This window comes from Tiliqua scincoides, chromosome 5, assembly GCF_035046505.1.
Source record: "Tiliqua scincoides isolate rTilSci1 chromosome 5, rTilSci1.hap2, whole genome shotgun sequence".
NCBI lineage: Eukaryota > Metazoa > Chordata > Lepidosauria > Squamata > Scincidae > Tiliqua > Tiliqua scincoides.
This window is the reverse complement of record NC_089825.1, coordinates 79134063-79159729: the sequence shown is the minus strand read 5'-3', so window position 1 is coordinate 79159729 and position 25667 is coordinate 79134063. Positions and strand designations below refer to the sequence as shown.

General features: G+C 44.8%; 1 protein-coding gene across 2 annotated transcripts in view; it reads left to right on the top strand.

Moving 5' to 3' along the window:
• Positions 1 to 9672: 9672 nt before the first annotated feature.
• MYO1D (myosin ID) overlaps positions 9673 to 25667 on the top strand; it is a 172306-nt gene continuing 156311 nt past the window's right edge. For both annotated transcript variants that reach the window (XM_066631402.1, XM_066631401.1), the window contains exon 1: positions 9673 to 9815. In XM_066631402.1, coding sequence (XP_066487499.1) covers positions 9721 to 9815 — 95 coding nt within the window. In that variant the 5' untranslated portion in view covers positions 9673 to 9720. The remainder of the gene's footprint in view (positions 9816 to 25667) is intronic.

The following is a 25667-nucleotide window of genomic DNA, read 5'->3' as shown; positions in this document are numbered from 1 at the left end:
TCCCCCTGCTAAAAAGAGGAGCACCCACTTGAAAAAGTGCCTCTTACCCAGTTAGCAGGTAAATGTAGAGGATTAATTAGACATGGAACAGCTTAGAAGGTGAAGGTAGTTTGCTGGCAGGGAGAGAACAATAGTTTCATTAGCCTAGTTTTTAGCCACTGTTAAAAGGCACAGTAGTAAGGCCACTAAGAAAAAAATAGCACATCTAACATTATGACTCAGCTAAACAGTACTATCACTTTATTTCAATAATTTCAGGGCTTTTAAGAAGGATGGGATAAGAGCCTAGTTCACCAACTACATTTTCTGCACAACACAGAGAAGTGTCCCTCCTCCACAAATCCTTTTGCCATTATTACTAGGCTGCTAAATCATCCCACTCGCAACTTCAAATTATTCATAGAGCTCTCATTCCAGCCTCCTATCATGCTAAAAACTTTGTACAACTACTTTAACAGCTAGCATATAAGACACCAAATACAGAAAAGAAAACCCCACCACTCACAAAGAATCACACTATACTTTCAAATTTTACCCAACAACAAACATCAGCTAGGAGCTTATGAGAGAGGTTTATATAGCAGTTGTGCTCTTGTTTCCTCAGCCTCATTCATTACAGCTGCAACAATCTCCCCCCATCTGAACTCTTTAATTGACTAATATTGAAAAGATACCTCCATTTTTGGCCCTCATCCTACTGAGTATCCATGAACGTGCTTAATCTAAAGCAGTGGATTTTCAATGCTGTACTTAGGATGGTAAGCTTCCCTACTGAGAAAACGCCATGGAGTCTAGTAGAGGTGTTTGAAAACTGTTATTTACCTTACTCAGAAGTAAGCCCATTGTGTTCAGTTAGATTTAGGAGTGTAATCCTAATTTACTCACCAGAAACAAACACTTCTAACCATGGGTTAGAACCATGGGGTTTTAGGGTGTCCTTTGAGTTCACATGGCCTATTCAGCCTCCTTTCCCCAACTGATCAGAGATTGTAATCTAGAACACAAACATCATTGGCATCTGTCAGTCTCGGAAGACTGTGGTATCTTGCTCTGAAAAGTGGTTCTGGAATAGCGGCTAGTGTGGCTGAAGAGGCCAATTCGGGAGTGACAATCCCTTCCACACTGGGGGCAAATGTAGTCTGTCCCTGGTGTGTCTCCCTGGCTGTGGGCCTTCCTTCTTTGCCTCTTTGCCTCAGTCTGTTGAGCAAGTGTCTCTTCAAACTGGGAGAGGCCATGCTGCATAGCCTGCCTCCAAGCAGAACGCTCAGAGGCCAAGGTTTCCCATCTGTTGAAGTCCATTCCTAAGGCCTTCACATCCCTCTTGCAGATATCCTTGTATCGCAGCTGTGGTCTACCTGTAGGGCGCTTTCCCTGCACAAGTTCTCCATAGAGGAGATCCTTTGGGATCTGGCCATCGCCCATTCTCACGACATGACCAAACCAATGCAGGCGTTTCTCTTTCAGCAGTGCATACAAGCTAGGGATTCCAGCTTGTTCCAGGACTGTGTTGTTTGGAACTTTGTCCTGCCAGGTGATGCCGAGGATGCGTTGGAGACAGCGCATGTGGAAAGCGTTCAGTTTCTTCTCCTGTTGTGAGCGAAGAGTCCATGACTCGCTGCAGTACAGAAGTGTACTCAAGATACAAGCTCTGTAGACCTGGATTTTGGTATGTTCCGTCAGCTTCTCGTTGGACCAGACTCTCTTTGTGAGTCTGGAAAACGTGGTAGCTGCTTTACTGATGCATTTGTTTAGCTCGTTATCGAGAGAAAGAGTGTCGGAGATCGTTGAGCAAAGGTACACAAAGTCATGGACAACCTCCTGTTCATGCGCAGAGATTATAATGCAGGGAGGTGAGTCCACATCCTGAACCATGACCTGTGTTTTCTTCAGGCTGATCGTCAGTCCAAAGTCTTGGCAGGCCTTGCTAAAACGATTCATGAGCTGCTGAAGATCATTGGCAGAGTGGGCGGTGACAGCTGCATCGTCGGCAAAGAAGAAGTCATGCAGACATTTCAGCTGGACTTTGGACTTTGCTCTCAGTCTGGAGAGGTTGAAGAGCTTTCCGTTTGATCTGGTCCAGAGATAGGTGCCTTCTGTTGCAGTTCCAAAGGCATGCTTCAGCAGGACAGTGAAGAAAATCCCAAACAAGGTCGGCGCAAGAACACAGCCCTGCTTCACTCTGCTTGGATGTAAAGGGGTCTGATGTGGAGCCATCAAAGACTACAGTACCCTTCATGTCATCGTGGAAAGACCTGATGATGCTGAGGAGCCTGGGTGGACATCTGATCTTGGGGAGAATCTTGAAGAGGCCATCCCTGCTGACCAGGTTGAAAGCCTTTATGAGATCTATGAAGGTTATAAAGAGTGGCTGTTGTTGTTCCCTGCATTTCTCCTGCAGTTGTCTAAGGGAGAATACCATATCAGTGGTGGACCTGTTGGCTCAGAATCCGCACTGCGATTCTGGATAGACACTCTCTGTAAGTACCCGGAGCCTCTTTAGTGCAACTCGGGCAAACAGCTTTCCTGCAATGCTGAGAGAGATGCTACAATAGTTATTGCAGTTGCCCCTGTCACCTTTGTTCTTGTACAGTGTGACAATGTTTGCATCCCTCATGTCCTGTGGTACTCCACCTTCTCTCCAGCAGAGACAAAGGATTTCCTGCAGCTCAGTGGTGATGATCTCTTTGCAGCACTTTAGGACTTCAGGAGGGATGCTGTCTTTCCCAGGTGCCTTGCCAAAGCAAGGGAGTTCAGGGCCACGTGAAGTTCTTCCAGGGTTGGTTCACTGTCAAGCTCCTCCAACACAGGCAGACACTCAATGTTATTCAGTGCTTCTTCGGTAACTACATTTTATCTGGAATACAGCTCAGAGTAGTGCTGCACCCAGCATTCCATCTACTGCGCCCGGTCCTGGATGACCTTGCCTGTGGCAGACTTCAGAGGGGCAGTTCTCTTCTGTGTTGGACCTAGGGCCTGCTTGATACCATCATAAATCCCCTGTTGCCTGCGTCAGCTGCTATCTGTATCTGGAAACAGAATCGGAGCCAGTAGTCGTTAGCACATCTCCTGGCAGTCTGCTGGAATTTGCTGCGAGCAGCTCGGAGGACCTGCAGGTTGCGCTCACTGGGACAGGCTTTGTATGCTGCTAGAGCTCTCCTACACAACACAACACAACACAACACAAACAGAACAGAACACAAACACCACTCTCAGAAGTACATAGGAGCCCTCCTTGAATAATCCTATTGCAGAGGCTCCCAAACAGTGGGTGGATTACAATTTGGTTTTTGATTGCCAAAGGGCAATGGAAAGATCAGATAACTAGTTGCCTTGTCTCAAGCCCTGAAGCTGTTCAGAAATCAGATACTGTAGCTGCTAACTGCCCTGCAAGAAGCTGAGCTCCTGCAGTTTGCAAGCATGTATAAATATAGGGAGATGAAAGTTTAAGGTCTTTCTTTTTGGTTATTATTACTTAAATATTATTTCTTTTTAGGTCTCCTTTTTTAAAAGTCTGGTAAACCTAGGTGGGTCCCAATAGTGTAATTTTAAAGATGACAGTGACTGGCCTTCCCCTGGGGGCTGGGGATGAGAATAAGCCCTCAGTTTGGCTGTCCTTATCATAAGAGGCGACTAAACAGCCACCGGGTAGATGGGACTCCTTAGCCAGGGAAGGCAGCTCATCTGAGAGAAGGAAAACTCTGATCGCAAACCTCCACTGTCTTGTGGCTACATCCAGTTGTGGAAAAGGCTTCAGGAGTCAATCTTGAGGCAAAATCCAGAGCTGGATCCCTGAGGTAGTTCATGGCTGAACACAGTCACGTTCTGGCAACTCCTGCAATGCCGCTGGAACCAACCGTATTGGCTTCTGCCTTTCCATTGGACCATTTCAGCGACATGGAGAGGGGGGATTTGCTGCATGGGTAACAGCCTATCCTCCATACCTACTTTACCCAGGCTTTGCGCACTGGAGAGGACACTCTGTTCCAGAACCACTATTCAGAGTGCGATACCATAGTCTTCCGAGACTGAAGGATGCCAACAGAGTGACCGGCCTGGGAGGGGGGTAGGAACGGCGAAGGACTCTTCCACTGGATCCTATCCTCCTCCATATTGGGCTGCAAAGCCCAATATGGAGCTTCTCAAGTCTGCGACTGCAAAATAGCTGGCACAGACTTGAGAAGCCCCATTGTGGGTCATGGGGCTTTCCTCAGGGGGAAGGGGATGAAAGTCTCCTTCCCATGAGGAAACCTCCAGCAGCTTCCCTATGCCCACAGGATACAGCAGTAGCCATTTTGGCAGTGCTGTTTCTCTGGGTGCCAGGAAGCATAGAACTGGGTCACCTGTCTCAGGAAAGTGTGCATAGAATTGTAACCTGAGAGCCCAATCCTATCCAATTTTCCAGTGCCGGTGCAACTGTGCTAATGGGGCTTGCATGTAGTGGGACAGCAATCACAGAGGCCTCCTTAAGGTATGGGAACATTTGTTCCATTACCATGGAGCTGCATTGTAGTTGCACCAGGGCTGGAAAATTGGATAGGATTGGGCCCTGAATCTCTTAGTAGCTATACTGGCATACTGTGGAAGACCATTGTATCTTGATGAGTTAGTGGTGTACCACATGCCCCTTTCAATCCTTTCAGATCCTTCACAAGTTAAAAGCCTGTTGTAACAGCCTGCTGGAGTATCATTTCCTTAATTTGTAGAAACTTTTGAAGAGTACTTTTGAGCCCTTAATCGGGCACATATTCAAAGTCAAGCACTTCAAAGGCAAAGTGTTCCCAGACAAAAACTGAGAAGCTGGAAGGGTTTACCCCTGCCTTTTTGGAAAGCTCTGGGCACCATTTCAAGGTCAGACACCTGAGGGTGGGAAGCATGAGGGCTTAAGAACTAAATATGCCTTTTCCAGCTAATAAATTAGATTATAAACATCATTAAATGTAGCCACCTAATTAGCAGTAAACACATAGTTTCAGAGTATTTAAACCCCCTGAAATCTTTATCAGGTGGACATCTTGGTATAGACCTGGAGTAGATTGTAGATCTATTGGAATAAAATCAGGAAGCATGTAGAAAGGTATATTCAGTCCCTATCTTGTTTGTATCTTATTCATATCTTGCTTTAATTAATGGAACCTTTAGCTTGTAGCATGCCCATTGCCTCTGTACCAAAAAAGCATTGCCTTTATGGCTAGACAATAGCTTTTGGTGCTATTGAGCATATGATCCCTGGACATGCTTCCTAGATTTTTTTTATCTGTGTCTTGTACCCTTTTTCTCATTTGCCTATATGCCCTTTGTGTGCAATCTGATATACACTTAGCTGGGAGAAAGATTAAACAGAATGGACTGACTCCTAAGTAGACATGCATAAGCTTGTGTTGGAAGTCAGTTCAAATTCTGCAAGGGTAGTTTGACCCTAAACAATGCCATAATAGAGAGGAAGAATATACAAGAATTACATACAGCACAATCTTGTACATGTTTATTCAGAAGTAAGTTCTGTGTTCAATGGGGCTTACTCATTTGTGTATAGGCTGCAATCTTACACACACCTGAATAAGCCATTAAACACAGCATTACACACCATTAAACACAGCAGAACTAACTTCTGAATAAAGATGGCTAAATAAACTTCTGAAAAAATAAACACCTACAAGCTACTGTATGTTCATGTCCTGTGCTATGAGTAATGGGTAATGAGTATTACACCATCCATTCTCTGCACAAAGTGCAAGTCACAAGAATAGCAACCAGAACATCTAATTGGATACTGAGATAGCACCCCCTGGGCACTTGTAAATCTGATGGCTCTAATGATGTTAAGTGTTCTGCCTCTATTTTCTGACTGTGTGTAATCAAAGAAGTATGTTTTTATTATGGAATGATGTAACCATTATCCTTGATAAAACAGTTACTTGAACTGTAAGGGAATTGTATTTGGACAATTTCTGAAGACACTGAGAGTTGATGAATACCCCTGAATGTCCCTGCCAGGCAAGTGAATTCCGAGTGATTCACCAGCTGTTCCTTCTGTATGGAAGGAATCTGAAGGTGGTGCTGGAGGCTGATCTTCCACCCTTTCCTGGGACTAAGCTGCATTGAGCAGAGTGGGACTTACTTCTGAGTAATCATGTATAGAGTAGTAGCACCAGTTCTAAGGTATAATTGTGTGTTTGAGAAAAGGTACAGTGCAATCCCATGCATGTCTACTCAGAACCCCATTGTGTTCAATGGGACTACCTCCCAAGATGCTATAGATAGGATTTGCAGCCTTTGTCAGGATTGTAAACATGCATTTACACAGACAATGGGAGGATAGTTGCAGCAGTTACAGGTGACTACAATACTTTATGCTTTCCTTGCCTCCCAGGTTTTTCTCCCACTTCTGGTCATTCTTGGAGTTCTGAGAGTCTGGAGAAGGTGACACCCTGCCAGTTAAGGGGTGGGGCCAAAATAAGATTGTATGTGAGTAAAAGCAATTGTTCAAGATAACATGGCAGAGGCAGACAAAGAGGGAGAGTTTCTCATTGGAATTAACCAAAATTTGTAAATAGAACTGTGGTAGAACAGGCTGTATCAAGTTACTAGATCATATTGAGGAGAGTGTTCCCTTTTCATCTTATTTCCTCTGACAAAAGATTTGTACTTCCTAGCTGCTGCCACCAGATGTCATACAGGAAATCATTGGATGAGCAATCTGACAATTTACCCTACCTACTTTTTCCAGACTAATTCCAATGCTCCCTTGGGGATACACCCTGATCTTCTTAATCAGGTTATCCCATGGCAGAGATGTAGTATATACTGTAGTGTCCTCTGAGGTTATCAGCAAAACATGATCTTCCTTTTATCCTGCAAACCTGAATGCAAACTGGCCTGTTGAAGATTAGCAGAAAGAATACATTAAAGATTTTTAATAAGCTTTAATATTATGAGTACATGAATAATGGTGAGAAACAGATTTAATTGTTTCATATCTGAGCACAGACAAAATTAAAGGTGATATAATCACATCCTCACCCTAACTGCTACATTGCTTCCTGTAATGGTGACAACAGAAGTTTGGAGATATTTACATGCCCATAGGCATCTTCTTTGCTTTGGTTGAGATGCTGTCACCTAAGCAAACCCAACTGGAGAGGCTTTCCATGAGGCTTTTCCAAACGCTAAGCATGAACAGAGTGCAAAAACATTAGCACCCTGTAATGCAGAGTATAAATACAGTATGAATGTTTCCATAGATGTTCAGGGTGAAATGCATTTTAGCACAAATTTTTTAAAATGCAACTCAGGTTTCAAGTACTGTGTCATTCAAAAGGAAACTGAACTCTATAGACTCATCTTTGAAAACTACCACTTACAGAAATGGGAGACAAACTTTTCTAATTTGGGGTTTTTTAAATGTATGTATATATAGAAACAACTCTGCAAATGATTCTGGCACAATTCAGTGAAAGTCATGACAGGTTCCTACTGAAACCAGTGGATTAGGACATAATCATAACTACACTCACAATATGATTCTATACCAGTTACTCAGAAGTGAATCCTATTGTGTTCCACAGGGCTCACTACAAGGTAACAAATCCCAGAGGAGTGGCTGTGTTACGGTATAATCCTGTGGATATCTACTGAAAAGCAAAATCCACCAAGGTCAATGGGATTGACCCATGGGGGTCCAATGACCCAATGGGGCAGGAGGTCTGGTCTAGAGGGTAGAGCCTCCATTTGCCTGAAGATAACATCCACAAGGTCGCCAGTTTGAGGCCACCGGCACTGTACAACCTTGAAGCAGCTGACAAGCTGAGCCAGTTATTCCATCTGCTCTGAGCGTGGGAGGATGGAGGCCAGAATGTGAAACCAGATCAGAAAGAAACATCTGAATGTTGGGGTTCGTGAAATATAGAACCTTCTTTCAATTGTAAAAATCCCTACAGGGATTTAAATAGCCTGCCTATGTAAACCGTCTTGAATAAAGACCAAGAAAGGCGGTATATAAAATACCTGTATTATTATATTATTATTATTATTATTGACTTCTAGGTAATTCTGTGGAAGTCTGCAGCCTTACAGCATAATCCTAGGCATGTCTCCTAGGCAAATCCCATTATGTTCACTGGGGCTTACTCCCAGGAAAATATGCCTCATTGCCCAATTCTATGCAGCTGTACTGCATTCGTGTTCCTGCAGCAGTAGGTACTTCATTGCATCACAAATGCCAACCTGGAAGTGTAAGTAGCTGTGTGCTTCCAGACTGCTGCCACAGGTGGTGGGAAGGACCAGCGCATAGCAGTGGCAAAGAGGAGCCCCACTGATACTGGTAAGTTGGCAAAAGGAAATCAGAGAAAGGGACAGGTATTTTTCCCTCTAAGATGCACTGCCAAGCACACAGTTCAGCAACCCAGAAGTTCAGCAATGATGTGAGGCAGGGCCTAAGAGAGGGGGATAAAGGAGGTAATTTGTACCTGGGCCCAGAAAGTTCTTGGGATCTTACATTTTCCTATCTCACCCATACTGCCAGAAGCCACATGCACCAGGCCCAGGAATGCATACATTCTTTAATAGTGTCACATCTGGGAGGAAGCTGGCCTGCTCCAGGAGCTCTTTGGCTTGTGGATCTGCTTACCATGAAGGAGTGGATGGGAGCTCAGAGACACAACTACTGGGCTACAGCTGCTGCAGAAGTGCTGCCCACCCCCCACTTTTGTAGTCAGAGCCCCCTTTCTCAGCTGCATGAATTGAGGGTAACTTCATGCATCTGGCAAAAGAGAGCTCTGACCCACAGCACATTTGCTAGGATGCAAATCTTAAGTGTACCTGCAACTTACTCTCAGGCAAGGGTGCAAACTCTAAGCTTACCTGAAAGAAAATCCCTTGGAACTCAGTGGCCTTGTTTCAGAATGTTTTTAAACTTCCAAGAAAGTGTTTGTAGGATTGATGCTTTAGGACCCAGTCCTATCCAACTTTCCACCACTGATGCAGCTATGCCAAAGGAACATGCTGAGTGCTCTGCCCCCTCCAGCTATGCCACCACCTGGGTCGGGCACAAATAACCCCCTTTACACCCCCCCATGGGCCCTGGTAATGGGACCATATACTATAAGGCAGGTGTTCTCAAACTTTTAGCACCAAGTCCCACTTTTTCGAATGAGAATTTGTCAGGACCCACTGGAAGTGACCTCATCAAGCAGGAACATTTTTAACAACCCCAGGCTGCAATGCTGCCCACACTTCCCCAGGAGTAAGTCCCATTGACTGTCATTGTTCAAAGCATATATATAGCAGCCTGTTACTGGTGTGTACATTTCCCCAAATGCAGTCACATGCCATGGGAGTATCAAGTCTAAAATACTAAAGATAAAATATTGACACGAATGGGGACCCACCTAGTGGGTCCCGACCCACAGTCTGAGAAACACTGAAGGAGGGCACGGTACGTATCCTGCAATATCACCCCCATGGTTTCTTGCATGGCCATGCAGACCAACGTGAGCCACCACCAGGTGGCGCAGTCACTGTTAGGAGGGGAGTGGGCGTGGCTTTTCCCGACTGCGGGGAACTTAGCCCCGCCCGCTGCCGGCTCCCAGGCTTGACGCGCCTCCAGCCGCGAGCGGCCTCTCAGGTGAGGGGGCGTGGCTTCTCCGCAGACTCTCCCTCAGCCGGTGTCGGCGCTGGTCCTCCTCGGCTGCTGGTGGTGCCTGGTCCCTTCCCGGCGGCGCTATGGCGGAGCAGGAGAGCATGGAGTTCGGGAAGGCGGACTTCGTGCTCCTCGACGCCGTCTCCATGCCCGAGTTCATGGCCAACCTCCGGCTGAGGTAGGAGAGTGGCGGTTGAGTGGGCGGGGTCGCGGGTGGGAGGGGGTCCACCCCCCTTCCCCAGCCCCCCTTCGCGAGGCGAGCTCTGTGACTGGAGGAGGGGCGGCAGGAGTGCTGCTCACCTGGGGATGGAGAGGGCGGGGCTCTCTCTGCTTCTCCGTGATGGGAGGGGGTGCAACAGGTGTGCTTCTTCCCCCCTCACCCACCCACCCATAGTACAAGTGAAGTCGTGCTAGGTGGGGCCAAGTGGCTCACCTGCCCCAGTCCTTCTCAAGGCTTGCCCCCCACCCCCACTGCACCCCTTCCTCTGGTCAGGGGGACCAGATCCCATGGAGGACAGGGAGCCTCGACCTTTAACCAGGTATAGAAGGGGGAATTTCTTTTTTAACCCTTCCATGTTGGGCTGCACCTGCCCAAGTTCCCTCTTCTATACCATGGTTGAAGGTAGAGGCACCCTGTCCTCCACTGGATCTGGTCACCCTGCGCATGGTGAAAGTACCACCAGAAGTTACTGGTGATGACATCACTACCAGTTACTTCTGGGTCTGGAGGCCACATGCGATGTGATGGACACCAGTAGGAGGCTCAGGGTGGACAGGAGGGCTTTCTGCAGTGTGGACAAGCAGGATTTGGAGCTCTGCCTGCCAAGCCGAGCCTCCTACCACTGTGTTGCATGCCTGGTCTCGCTGCCAGGTGGCAGGGGTCCCACAAGTACTTCCAGACAAAATCTCAAGTACCTCTGGTGGTACCTGTACCACTAGTTGAGAAACACTGATCTAGACTGGTAACTTGTGTTCAGAGATAAACTACCTCTGAATGTGGAAGTTCAGTTCTTCACCATCATGCTTACTAGTCACTGATAGACTTATCCCCTGTCAATAGAGGTGTTTGAAAAGGGTGTTTACCTTACTCAGAAGGAAGCCTATTGTGTTCAGTAAGACTTGAGATGTAAATCAATCTTATTCACCAGGACCAAACACCTCTATCTATCAATTTATCTGAATTAGGGTGCAATCCTAAACACCTATGCACTAATCCTTATGTCAGGGCTTTCCAGCACTGTCATTGTTCAAAGCATATACATAGCAGACATATACATTTCCAGCACTGACATAAGGGCAACACAGCTCCGAGGTAAGGGAACAAACATTCCCTTACTTTGAGGAGGGAACAAACATTCCCTTACTTTGAGGAGGGAACAAACATTCCCTTACTTTGAGGAGTCCTCTGTGACTGCCACCCAACTGCAGGATGCAGCACATGTCCCATTGGCCCGGCTATGCCAGTGCTGGAAAACACTGACATTAGGGGTTAGGATTGTACCCTTAAAAAGAAAAAAACTACTGGATTAGAGCATAAGGCATAAAGACAACAGCACTTTCCTTAGTGCTCTAGCAGATGGTATTCAGAGGTATACTGCAGTTGTACGTGCAGGTTCCATTGAGAATTTGTATGTTTGTTTTAGCTGTAAATTGTAAGCTGTCTTGGGCATCTACTCTGGCAGAGGGAAGGCAGGGTAAAAATCTTTTAAATAAATAAATAAATTATGGTTAGCTGCTGGTAGACATGCCCCACTGTCTGTTATGAATTTATGTAAACTCATATGAGTTACGCTACCGGGTTAGACTGAAACTGCCTCAAGCCCACTATCCTGTCTTTATTCTCACCTCTATTTCCATCTCAAATATTTCTTTGGAACATCCCAAAGGCATTTCAGTACTTGGGGAGTTCTTGTGACTGTGTATTTCAGTGTCCATCCAGTGTGAGAGAGTGATTAGTCATCTTGCATTTGAAATTTTTTGTGTTTCTGTGATACCTCTGAATCATAGTATTCAGTTGTTGTCTGACAGTGTGCCATCCCCACCACACCTTCAGCCCACGCATACTATTCAGGCCATAAAATATGTCACAAGCAGAGAGTAGGTGCAGTGTAAAAATACAGAACTTAAGGTACCTAGCACCTAGTTACAACTGACTAAAGCAAGTAAGCTAAGCTGTGGATGAAAGGGAAGTCCACCCCCTTAAATAGTGAAGTTGGACTGAGTGAACTTGGGCAAAAAAATTCCACAGCCCCATGGTCCATCTTGCGAAGATTGCGCAGCCATAGCTACTTCTAATTGAATGCATTTATGTAGCAAACCTGGTAGCTACATCTAATTGAATGCAGAGATAGACTATTTGTTGCAGATCCATACTGTGCAGAGCTGTTGAGTCCAAAACCTATCTTACCATTCAGTAAATGGTAGGTGAGTCGGGTTTCCTAGCATATCTTGCTTTTCAGTAGCATGAAAGGTATATGCAGAGGTAGAATTGTAGCTCTTTGCTTCTGAGAAACCACATAATAGATTGCTTATTTCCTCTGAGGTTTGGAGAGCATATGCTGGCATGATAGAAACATCTGCCCTGGGGCAGTTGTGTATTGTTATGCTCAGGGCAACAGTACACACAGGAAACAGTATAATGTTCTGTATAATGAACAATACACCGAGGCAATATCTCCTAGTTTCAAACTGTCTTTCCCATCTGTCTCCCCATTTTGGTAAAGTAGCATTTCATTTAAGATCATGGAAGCAGTTAGTTAGAAATAGGTGTCTATTTGAACACAATTTACTTCCAGTTAGGCATGCTTCAGATTGTTGTGGGGTTGCACTTTGTACCTTTCCACAGAGGTACCTGAGCAATAGTCTGCTTTTTTGCAAAGAGGTTAAGGGTCCAGAGCCCAATCTTGAGCTTGGTGCGCTGGCTCACTGCTGGCATGCACTGTCGCAAACATGCTGTAAGACACATTTGCGGGCCCTAGTGCCAGGCGAGTGCTGGTGGTAGCCCAGCGCTGGTAGGCACCGGGCTACTGCCGGGCAGGCACCCTACCTCTGCTGCTCGGCGGTCACCTGGACTGCTGAGCAGTGAAGAGGAGCGTGTTAGCGTGGGGGGAGGCAGGGAGGAGGCATTCTGGGGAGGTGGGGGGAAGGTGGGGGGAGGGAGGGAGGGAGGGAGGCAGGACCTGTGGAACAACGCTCCACCAGATCCCAAGCCTCCACTTTGGGCTCACTGCCCGAAACGAAGGCACGATTCACTGCCAACCTTTTGGTTGGCGGTGAATTGGATAGCCCCATTGTGGGCTACAAAAGTCCCCTTCTCCCAAGGAGCCGGTGGCGGCTGCCCAAAGTGCACAGGATGCAGTGGCAGCCATTTTCGGCGCTACCGTAGCCCCACACCCAGAGCAGCTCAGGATTAGGCTGCCAGCCCTATCCAACTTTTCTGCACCAGTGCAGCCGCAGTTTAGCCCTGAGGAAAGGGAACAAATGTTCCCATACCTTGAGGAGGCGTCTGTGACTGCCTCCCCATCACAGGATACCATGTGCAGCCCACTGACACAGCTGCACTGATACTGGAAAACTGGATAGGATTGGACCCTAAGTTATATCTGAGTTTGCTGCAATGAAAATTGACTTCATCCTTTTTTTTTCTTTATAGATATTTGTGGAAAAATGTGGCTATTCTTATGAGTGGATGTGTGGTCTGTGTCTGTAGACATCCTCTCGCTATATTTAAACACATTTGAGACATTTGAGTATTTCTGAGTTGGTAAAGTTTATGCTTCATGTAAATGGACATGCTGAGCCTGAATGCATTTACTTGGAACTCAGTTCTGTTTTTTTCAAGGCAACTAGCTTTCAACTAAATGTGTTGAGAACCTTGGCTTAAATTCATTTAAAGGAGTGTGTTGTAGAATTCTGTTTTGAGATATATTTATGGATGAGCGTGATTTGTGCTTTGCTGCTTTAATTTTTTTATTTTTCACATTTTTATACTGCCCTTCCTCCAAAGAGCTCAGGGCAGTGTACACAGCTGCTCCCCTCCTTTGTCCTCAAAACAACCCTGTGAGGTAGGTGAGACTGAGAGAAAGTGACTGGTCCAAGGTCACCCAGGAAGCTTCATGGCTGAGGGGGGGATTTGAACCTGGATTTTCCAGGTCTAAGTCCACCTCCCAAACCACTACACCACCCTGGCTCTCAGGATTTGCTTTGTCCCTCATCTTTAACCATCCTGTTGCTTATTGCCTGGGATAGCTGCCGCTCCTCTTTTTTTCATTCAAATCTCACTTTGCCTTTCAAATCCCTCTCTTCCACAAAGTCCATAGTCTGGATGGGAGACCACCCTGGAGTCCCATGTATGCTGTTTGGAATTCCCTGAAGGAGATCCTGTTTTCGAGAGATGTTCACTGTCTCTCTGAATCTTTGAATCTGTCTGTATCAGGATCCCTATAATACCTGTGGTGCCATGCCTGTGGTGCCATGTTCAAGTGGTAAGATAAAATAGACAAGCTTGTTGCTTTTGTTTTGCTCTTGTGCTTTATGGTAGGGCATCCTAGGATACTCTGTTCGCCAGCTGCTGGTTTTGTCCCACAAACCAGAGGTTTTTTCCCCTCTCAAAATATGAGGCATCTAAAGAGGTAGAGGAGATGCAAAATTCTGGAGAAGAATATGCTTCTGAAAGCAGGCCTTGCTTTTTCTACCAACTAGCACCTTGGAGGACTGCTTGTACCCAGCATGGGGCCTTCACTGATCCACCTTGGATTTGTGGGGAGTGATCTTATCCCTATCGGAATGGCAAAGAAAGAAGGCCATTCTTGAGTTCCTGCTTTTAAAATTCCCTGAATATGGTATAGGAAAGAGATTAGAGGAAACCTGTACTATTCTTCTTCTAATACTAGTGTTGTGATTAGTATGTGAAACCATAGGTCCTTGTAGACTTGTATGTTTCTTTAGATAAGCACAAAGAACCAGTTCAGAAATCCTAAATGGCTGGAACTTCAAGTGATGACTTGGGGTCACAGGCAGAATTCTCATATCTTTTGATGTCGCTGTAATCGCAGTATATTCATTGAGGTATATTCGCCATCTGCAAGAGGGATCTGAAGGCCTTAGGAGTGGACCTCAACAAGTGGGAAACCCTGGCCTCTGAGCGGCCCGCTTGGAGGCAGGCTGTGCAACATGGCCTTTCCCAGTTTGAAGAGACACTTGGCCAACAGTCTGAAGCTAAGAGGCAAAGAAGGAAGGCCCATAGCCAGGAAGACAGGCCAGGGACAGACTGCACTTGCTCCCAGTGTGGAAGGGATTGTCACTCTCGAATCGGCCTTTTCAGCCACACTAGACGCTGTTCCAGAACCACCTTTCAGAGCGCGATACCATAGTCTTTCGAGACTGAAGGTTGCCAACTAGTAGTATGTTCACCACTACATCTGTGTAGTGCCATCCAACAGAGCTCTTTTGAGTAGTGTGGTTCCTGTGTCTCTTGCAATCTGGCTCTCCAGGTGATTCGAAAGAACACTTTGGAGGCATGTCGGTGGCATGTTCTCTGAAAATTATTCATATTTTTCTTGACTTAGTTGCCTAGGCTATGTGTGCACTCAGGACTCTGTTTTATTCTGGCTTTGTTGGACGAATGACCTGAGAGGGTGAATAAAATGTTTGAAGTGTGTCCTGTCACTAAGTGTGTCCCACCTGCTTAGCCTATAACATTGACAGGCTGGATCCTTGTGTGTGTATGTGTATGAGAGAGAGCGTTAACACAGACCTGCCTGCCTTCAAGGAAGTGTTGTGAGACTGTACCTGAAAAGACCTTTTGATTGCAACTGCTCTTGTCTGGTTGCCAAACTCACTTTCTGGGAAAGGTGCTCAGTTCATGGTTGCTATATAATTTCAGATATTCTTAAATGAAATCAATTACCTGTATCCATTCAGACTAATTTGAACACAGAAAGTGCTTTGGTCACCTTGGTGTGCTCTCCTGTGCTGGGAGAAGGGTAGGAAAAGTGTGCACCTGCTAATTCTTCTGGATCCTTCAGTAATTTTCTAATCTATATTATTGACCATGGGATGGGGGTTGGGGGCACTGCACTGTGGTGACTGTTCCTGCCTGGAGGGCTGATTGCAGAAGGTGGTGCTGGAGGACTACAGCTTGACCCAGTGACATTTGTGCTTCAGACGGCTTTGTTCTGTCTCCCAGCTTCTATATTCAGCTTCTATATGAAACTAGTGAGACAACCTGAGGGGCTTGAAACAAGGTGTTGTCATCGCTCTGTTTTTCCTTGACATCTGATTCAGGTGTGGCAGAGGAAGCATTAAATCCCTTTTGGGATCAGTAAAGGGTTTGATGCAGGTCACTAAACTGAACCTTGGTCCAGATATGAATTATTTTATTTAAAACAGTGTCTCTCAGTCTTGTAGCACTGGGACCCACTTTTTAGAATGCAAATCTTCCAGAGAAATCACCTCTGGAAGTGATGTCATGACTGGAAGTGACATCATCAAGCAGGAAAATTTTTTAACAATCCTAGGCTGTAATCCTACCCACCCTTACACAGGAGAACATAAGAACAGCCCCACTGGATCAGGCCATAGGCCCATCTAGTCCAGCTTCCTGTATCTCACAGCGGCCCACCAAATGCCCCAGGGAGCACACCAGATAACAAGAGACCTCATCCTGGTGCTCTCCCCTACATCTGGCATTCTGACTTAACCCATTCCTAAAATCAGGAGGTTGCGCATACACATCATGGCTTGTACCCCATAATGGATTTTTCCTCCAGAAACTCGTCCAATCCCCTTTTAAAGGCGTCTAGGCTAGACGCCAGCACCACATCCTGTGGCAAGGAGTTCCACAGGAGTAAGTACCATTTACTGTCATTGTTAAAAGCATATACATAGTAGCCTGTTAAAAATACAGAGCTATAACATTTTCCCAGATGCAATCACTGACCATGGTAGCATCAAGTCTAATATATTAAAAATAAAATATTGAAATGAATGGGAATGCTCCTGAAATTGGCTCACGATCTACATACTGGGTCCTGACCCACAGTTAGAGAAACGCTGATTTAAAAGATGCTTCCTTTCCTTTTGAAAGTCAGGGTTCCCAAGGTTGCTGTTTGTCTGTGATTGTCACCCCTCCTTAAGAATTAGGTTTATAGCATGTGCGTGTGTTCTAGATTCAGCTTTGCCTAGAGGTAACTGGCTTCCATGGCATAGAGCACTAGCAGCCCCCCCCCCCCCGCCTCCAAATTAGGAATTGCCTAGCCACTGTTATCTGTGACCTGGTAATCTCATTTTTGGCCAACATTTTTACGGGGGCTGCCATTGGAAACAGTTCAGAATCTGCAGATAGTTTAAAATATTGCTGCAAGGCTGCTAACTGGAATAGAGCAATGGAACATACCTTGCTAATGCTTAACAACTGCACTAACTGGACTCAATTTCAAATACAGTACAGGTACTAGGCCGTACCCACATAACCCCACATAGCTTGGGGCTTATATACCTGTCAGTTTGCCTTCCCCAGTAAGAACCTGAGGGAATGCCCTGAGGTCATTTCTGGATGCTTTCTTCTGGGTGTCCTCCATCAATCTGAGCTGAGGTGGGTAGCAGACAGGAAGAGGGCCACCCTATCAGTGGTATCCTGTTAAAGGTGCATCTCCAAGTAGGCTTCTCTAAGCTAGATGTCTTGTGGCATTAGGCAAGTTTGTCTTTTTATTTTTCCAGGTATATAACATTGGGGTGCATATATCTCTCAGCCTAACCCACCTCAAAGGGTTGTTGTGAGGTCAGAAGGAGTAGAAGAACCATATACACCACTCTGAGCTCCTTGGAGGAAGGGTGATATGAAAATCTGAAAAAAATAAATACAAGTATAACCTAATTATCCATGAATTTTTATCTCAATGTGATGACAAGGGCCCTTTAAATGAGAAAAGTTGTTTAACAATAGCCTCCTTAATGCGAGAGAGGGCAACCTGCTGACAATACATCAATCATTCTCTCTCCAGGCACTTAGAACAGCTTCACTCCAAAGCAAGTGATCCCTCTCTCCCCTGAGCACATGAAATAAAGATAATCACTGTGCATTCTTTACCAACCCTGTGGGTGAAGGGAGGGGTCACTGGCTTGGAGTGAAGCCTTTCTAAGCACCTGGAGGGAGACTGATTGATGGATTGTCTACCTAATGACACTGTCTTACATCACAAAGGTCAGCAAGGCTGGCAAAGGGACATTTTTAAAAATGGATTTGCTTAATGCAATTTTTGACATCCATGTGAGTTCTAGGAACAGAACCCTCGTGAATAACTAGACTCAAGCTGTACTGAACAGTTTTAGAGTTACTGCTTTCATTGTTTTATTGTTGGATTTTTTATTGTATTTTTTGTATTGTATTTTAACTATTAACCTCCCCCTGTTACATATACAATTAAAAAAAAGGTAAACCCAGTGACTGAACTAGCTGTCTGCACAGACAAGGCTTGAATGTATACAAAAAGTGAAGTAGGGTGTGTGTGTGTGTTTGTGTGTGAGATTTTCTGTGAATGTCTCACACTGAAGAGGATTGTGTGTGTTATAATGTTACTTAGGCAGCAATCCTATCCACACTTTCTTGGGAGAAAGCCCCATTGACTATAATGGGACTTACTTCTGAGTAGATATGCATAGGATTGGGCTCAGATATTTATTCACTTGAGTCCTACTTTGTCCTGGGTGCATTAACTAATGTCTGAGTAGCAGTGAGCTATGCTGGATATGTCTTTGAAAGAGTCAGAATTCCTACTAGTTTCACTAGCAACCCACCTGCACTCCTTGAGTAAGAGACATTAGCACATGTAATAAGCTTAGTACTTGAACCATGCTGTATAGTGTTTAACCCTGTGATTTTGGTGTTAGTGAAATGAACTACTAAAATTGGAACATATGTTAGGGAAAGATGAGATAAATTCATGGAGTTGCAACAGTTATTAATCATAACAGATAAATGGAGCCTCGATGTTGGGAAGCAGGACCCCCCCCCCCCAAATGACAAATGCTGCAGGAGAACCTCTGCGAGAGGTACGCTTTTCAGAGGTATCTGGCTAGCCACTGTTGGGAATAGGATGCTGGGCTAGGTGGTCACTTGATCTTGTATAGCAAGTTTGCTCTCAAGGATTGCTGGAGCAGTGCTGAAGGAGGTTAATTTTCAAAGGGGGTGCTCTGAGTGATAATTTCCTCTACTAATCTCCTGATAGACTTTATTTATAGGAAGATGAAGTGTTGCAACATGCTTGTTTTGTGTACTAGCTTTTGTAAACAACAGCTACTGACCTCATCAAATGCATGCAGGATCTAAAAAGAATGAGAGTAAAACCAATACAAAATGCACTCCAGTTGCAGGGCTGAATGTGGTTTAATTTGATGCAGTTACAGTGCCCACAATTTCAAATAGCATCTTCTTTTGGGCTTTTGAAGTAGTGTTTCACTTGAAGACAGTGGTTTTCAAACTTCTTCCTTTCAGGAACCATTTCCCACCCCAATTCATGGTGGCACAAAATGAATCTGCAGTGGAGGCCTTATTCATTTCAGAGGATGTGGATGTGTGTTTTGAGAAGCCAGAGGCCAATGAAGTCTTGCTGTTGCCTTGGAACACCATTCAGTCAGGTTGCCACCTTTAATCACCTTCAGCAGTAGGTTGATACATAGAAAATAAGTATGTGAAGTTTTCTTCCATCACATTATACCAAGATAAGCATTGCCATCTTAATTTCTGCATCTTATAGGGAAGCTGCTCTATCATGATTGATCTCCCTTTTTATCAAAGGAATCCTGATAAACTTCACTGTGCATGGTACTTTATGGAGTGAAAAGGCAGGTCTGTGCCCTGAGGGCCTTACAGTTTAGATATTGGCACAAGGGGGACAGAGAGAGGAAGGGGATGGAAGCAAAAGTAAACAGGTTGCTCTTGTTAGCATATATGATTCAACAGTGCGTGTGCCTTCTGTGAGTGGGTATACTGTATATTGATCTGATTTCAGTTTTCTTGGAGCTCTTCAAATGGACTCCAAATGAAAGCAATGTTAGCATTAAGAACATAAGAACAGCCCCACTGGATCAGGCCATAGGCCCATCTAGTCCAGCTTCCTGTATCTCACAGCAGCCCACCAAATGCCTCGGGGAGCACACCACATAACAATAGACCTGCATCCTGGTGCCCTCCCTTGCATCTGGCATTCTGACATAGCCCATTTCTAAAATCAGGAGGTTGCACATACACATCATGGCTTGTAACCCGTAATGGATTTTTCCACCAGAAACTTGTCCAATTCCCTTTTAAAGGCATCCAGGCCAGATGCCGTCACCACATCCTGTGGCAAGGAGTTCCACAGACCAACCACACGCTGAGTAAAGAAATATTTTCTTTTGTCTATTCTAACTCTCCCAACACTCAATTTTAGCGAATGTCCCCTGGTTCTGGTGTTATGTGAGAGTGTAGAGAGCATCTCTCTATCTACTCTGTCCATCCCCTGCATAATTTTGTATGTCTCAATCATGTTCTCCCTCAGGCGTCTCTTTTCTAGGCTGAAGAGGCCCAAACGCCACAGCCCTGTAATCATCTTAGTTGCTCTCTTTTGCTCCTTTTCCATTTCCACTATATCTTTTTTGAGATGTGGCGACCAGAACTGGACACAATACTCCAGGTGTGGCCTTACCATCGATTTGTACAATGGCATTATAATATTAGCAGTTTTGTTCTCAATACCTTTTCTAATGATGCCAAGCATAGATTTGGCCTTCTTCACTGCCGCTGCACACTGGGTCGACACCTTCATCGATTTGTCCACCACCACCCCAAGATCTCTCTCCTGATCTGTCACAGACAGCTCAGAACCCATCAGCCTATATGTGAAGTTTTGATTTTTTGCCTCAGTGTGGATGGCTTTACACTTACTGACATTGAAACACATCTGCCATTTTGCTGCCCATTCTGCCAGTCTGGAGAGATCTTTCTGGAGCTCCTCACAATCACTTCTGGTCTTCACCACTCGGAAAAGTTTGGTGTTGTCTGCAAACTTAGCCACCTCACTGCTCACCTCTGTCTCCAGGTCATTTATGAAGAGGTTGAAAAGCACCGATCCCAGGACAGATCCTTGGGGCACATCGCTTTTCACCTCTCTCCATTGTGAAAATTGCCCATTGACACCCACTCTCTGTTTCCTGGCCTCCAACCAGTTCTCAATCCAGGAGAGGACCTGCCCTCTAATTCCCTGACTGTGGAGTTTTCTCAGTAGCCTTTGGTGATGAACCATGTCGAACGCTTTCTGAAAGTCCAGAATATAATATAATGTCCACAGTTTCTCCTGCATCCACATGCCTGTTGACCTTTTCAAAGAATTCTATAAGGTTCGTGAGGCAAGACTTACCCTTTACAGAAGCCATGCTGATTCTCCCTCAGCAAGGCTTGTTCGTCTATGTGTTTTGAGATTCTGTCTTTGATGAGGCATTCCACCATCTTACCCGGTATAGATGTTAGGCTGACTGGCCTATAGTTTCCTGGGTCCCCCCTCCTTCCCTTTTAAAAAATCGTTGTGACATTTGCTGTCCTCCAATCCTCTGGCACCGTGGCCGTTTTGAGGGACAAGTTGCATATTTTAGTCAAGAGATCAGCAACTTCATTCTTCAATTCTTTAATAACTCTTGGGTGGATGCCGTCAGGGCCCGGTGACTTATTAATCTTTAATTTATCAATGAGGTCTGAAACATCTTCTCTTTCAACCTCTATCTGACTTAATTCCTTGGTCAGGAGGGGCCGTTCGGGCAGCGGTATCTGCCCGAGGTCTTCTGCCGTGAAGACAGATGCAAAGAACTCATTTAATTTCTCTGCCATCTCTAAGTCTCCTTTTATCTCCTCTTTCCCTCCCTCACCATCCAGAGGGCCAACTGCTTCTCTGGCGGGTTTGTTGCTTCTAATATATTTGATGAAGGTTTTATTCTTCCCCTTAGTGTTGCTGGCCATGTGTTCCTCATAGTGTCTCTTGGCCTCCCGTATCACCTTCTTACATTTCTTTTGCCACAGTTTATGCTCCTTTTTATTCTCCTCATTAGGGCAAGACTTCCATTTACGGAAGGAAGCTTCCTTGCCCTTTACGGCCTCTCTAACTTGGCTCGTTAGCCATGTGGGCACCCTCCTGGACTTAGTCAAGCCCTTCTTCCTATGCGGTATACACCTCTGCTGGGCCTCTATTACTGTGTTTTAAGCAGCCTCCATGCATTCTGGAGAGATTGGATTCTTTTTACCTTCCCTTTCAACCTCCTTCTAACCAGCCTCCTCATTTGAGGGAAGTCCACTTGTCGGAAGTCAAGGGTTTTTGTGAGAGATTTGCCCAGTATTCTTCCCCCGACGTGCATGTCAAAACAGATTGCAGCATGATCACTGTTCCCCAATGGCTCAGTAACATTGACATCTCTAACTAGGTCCTGAGTACTGCACAGTATTAAACCCAGAGTCACCTGTCCTCTGGTGAGCTCCATGACTAGCTGCTCTAAGGCACAGTCATTTAACATGTCAAGGAATCCGGTCTCCTTTTTGTGACCGGAACACAAATTGACCCAGTCTATATGAGGATAATTGAAGTCCCCCATGATTACAACCCTGTCCCTCCTTGTCACATCCCTGATCTGTTTCCTCATTTCAAGGTCCCTTTCCAGTTTCTGGTCTGGAGGACGATAGTACGCCCTCAGTATTACATCGCTCCTCAGGCCTGGTAATTTAACCCACAGAAATTCTATGGTGGAGTCGGACCTGCCTTCAATCTCTACTTTGCTGGATTCTATCCCTTCCTTAATGTAAATGGCCATCCCACCTCCAACGCATCCCTCCCTGTCCCTCCTGTAGAGTTTATAGCCCGGGATTGCGGTATCCCACTGGTTCGCCGCATTCCACCAGGTTTCCGTTATGCCCACTATGTCAATTTTTTCCCTTGTCACCAGACATTCCAGTTCTCCCATCTTTGCTCGGAGACTTCGGGCATTTGCATAAAAGCATTTGTACATGGAATGCCCCAGGATGGGCTGCTTATTCACTCCTTTGTCCCCGCATCCTCTCATTGTGCCAAACTGTCTATCACATCCCATCATGCTACCATTCCCATTTTCTTCTCCTACTCTGCCTTTACCTTGTTGTTCTCTAACCTCCCCATCCTCGTCCCATTGGGATGAGGAGTCCCGAACCGGATGCCCCTCAGCTACTGTCGGCTTTCCCCCAGGGATTAGTTTAAAAGCTGCTCTGCCACCTCTGGTTCAAGTGAAGCCTGTCTCTCTTGTACAGGCCCCGCTTGTCCCAAAATGTTCCCCAGTGCCTAACAAATCTAAACCCCTCCTCCCTATACCACCATCTCATTCACACATTGAGACCCCTGATCTCCGCCTGCCTAGCTGGCCCTGTGCGTGGAACAGGTAGCACTTCAGAGAACGCTACCTTTGAGGTCCTGGCTTTCAGCTTCCTACCTAATAGCCTAAATTTGGCCTCCAAGACCTCTCAACTACACTTGCCCACGTCGTTGTTGCCAACATGCACCACGACCACTACCTCCTGCCCAGCACTATCTACCAGCCTGTCTAGATGAGAAGTGATGTCCGCAACCTAAAAAAGCATTGTATTTTTAGTGCTTGATACAGCAATACCTTGCACTTTCAGCTGATTAGGGACCAGAGTATGAATAAAAGTAAAAATTGGATTAATGTCAAAGCAAAGTCTTATTTAGCTTGCAAGTTTATAACATAAACATAAATAACTATGTAACATAAACATATGTATGTAACTATGTAACATAAACATAAATAACTATGTAACATATATGAATGCATGGGAAACCTAAATAATCCAAAATAAAAGAAAAATAAACATTAGAACGTCATGGAAGCTTGGATGAAATTTGATGAAAGACGAAAGCACATGGACAAAATTTGAAATGTGGTTACATTGAAAATGCCTGAAAGAGCAAAGCAAAGAAAGTCAAGTAGATGAAAGTCAAAGTATTGCTGTATGCTCTGGACAAGAGCTTGTTACTTTCAGAGGAACAACAAGAAGATGGACTTCTTAAAGTTACGTTGTTCTTATGGCTCATTGTGCAGCTGTTGTTAAGAATATTTATATACTATTTTTCAACCAAAAAGTTCATCAAACAATTTACAAAGAAAATCAGATAATGGTTTCTTGTCCCAAAAGGGCTCACAGTTCAAAAAATACAGAAGACACACCAGCAAACAGCCACTAGAAAAAGTATTGTGCTGAGGTGAAGAGGGACAGTTGCTGTCCCCCTGCTAAACATAAGCACTGTTTGAAAATGTGCCTCTTTGCCTATGCTAGCAGTACAAATTATGATGTTTGCAAAGGGAGTTCCCCAGAGTCTCAAAATTTAGAGTGCTTCCTTATGTATTGGAAGACATATTTCTTAAACTCTGCTAGGGGTTAAGCTCCTCTACATTCTAGTCACAGATGGAAAGGAAAAATACAAAATTCTGCATTCTGTATAAATTCTGTAGAATTCTGTAGAAATTGCATAAATGGAGCAAACATAACCATTTTGTGCTTAATTTTGTTTCTGTTAACTATGCAAGTGCAATGAAAGACTTGCTGTAAACCTTACTGAGCTCCCATCCCTGTGAGCTTCTGGGATGTTGCCAGATGTTGCAAAAACAATTCATGCTGAGCAGTAATAAGGACTAGAACAGCCATTTTCAACCACTTTGTCATGGCACACTGGTGTGCTGCAAATGGTCTGCAAACCATAAAGACCTTTGGAGGAAGGTCATTTATGAGTAGAACCATTGGAGGATGTGAGCCTCCCACAAGAAGCATGGTGTGTCATGTCAATTGTCAAAAAACTAATGGTGTGTCTTGGCAATTTTAGTACCTTGTCAGTGTACCGCAAGACAAAAAAGGTTGAAAATTACTGGACTAGAAAGTTGCTGAGATTCTTACAATGCTGCAGTTCACACCAATATTACACGTTTGTACTCTTCCACTAGATACATATCGCCCTGTTTTTAGTTGAGACCTCTGCGTGTCTTCACAATACACATGCACCATCAGCTTAATAATACAGTACTAACACTAAAAACAAATACAGTATTTGGAACTGCAAATTCTGCATTAGCTTTTTTTCTATTTTTGAGTTGAGGGTTTGGCTATAAATAGTACTGAAATCACTAAAGAGGTATAAGATTGTTCTGAATGCAATTGTATTAACACAGGCATGGAAGTCTGAATGGGTGCACTGTAATAATGTCTGTTTTTTCCAATGGTTTATTTTAGATTACAATACAATTAAAATATTTGGAATAAGCGCCACTTTTGATGACCAGTTAAAATATTAGAGGAGAAAAATTATGTTCTTTAAAACAAACTGTAAACCTATCCTTGGAACAGTAGCCGTTAAATATTTTCTGAAAAATGCTTTTTTGCTAATGTGGAGAGAGACTTCTGTAGCAGAGTGTTTGCCTTTTTTTCCCCTCCTTCATTGACCAATGAAAAGCTAAACTCACCACAAGAATGTCCCTGTAACCCCTTGTAATTCAAAACATATTACTCCTTTTTCAAAAGCATGAGCAAATTAGACAGGGAAGCTTGCTAAAAACAGCTTGCTGGTTAGAAAGCGATTTTGTGGACTGTATGCTAGAAGAAGCAAGAGCACGAAAACAGCTTTCACTTCATAAGGCAAACATTCACATTAGTCTTTTGCTTACCCAAGTTCAAACTCTCTTTAACAACACTCAGTAGAATATGAACAAAAAGGTGGTAGGTATGAGAATCCTAGTATTTTGTTCCTCCAGCTTCTGTAGGTCCTCTATTATCTTCCCACCTCCCGTTTCTTCTGTCAGAGTGTGCTGGCCAATGTGAAATTACTTCAAAATAAATAAATACAATCTTGTTGCCAGGATTGAGAGCCCACCAGCTTAGGGCCCAATCCTATTCAATTTTCCAGTGCTAGTGCAGTTGTGCCAGTGGGGTGTGCACTACATCCTGTGGTGGAGGGGCAGTCACTGGGGCCTTCTT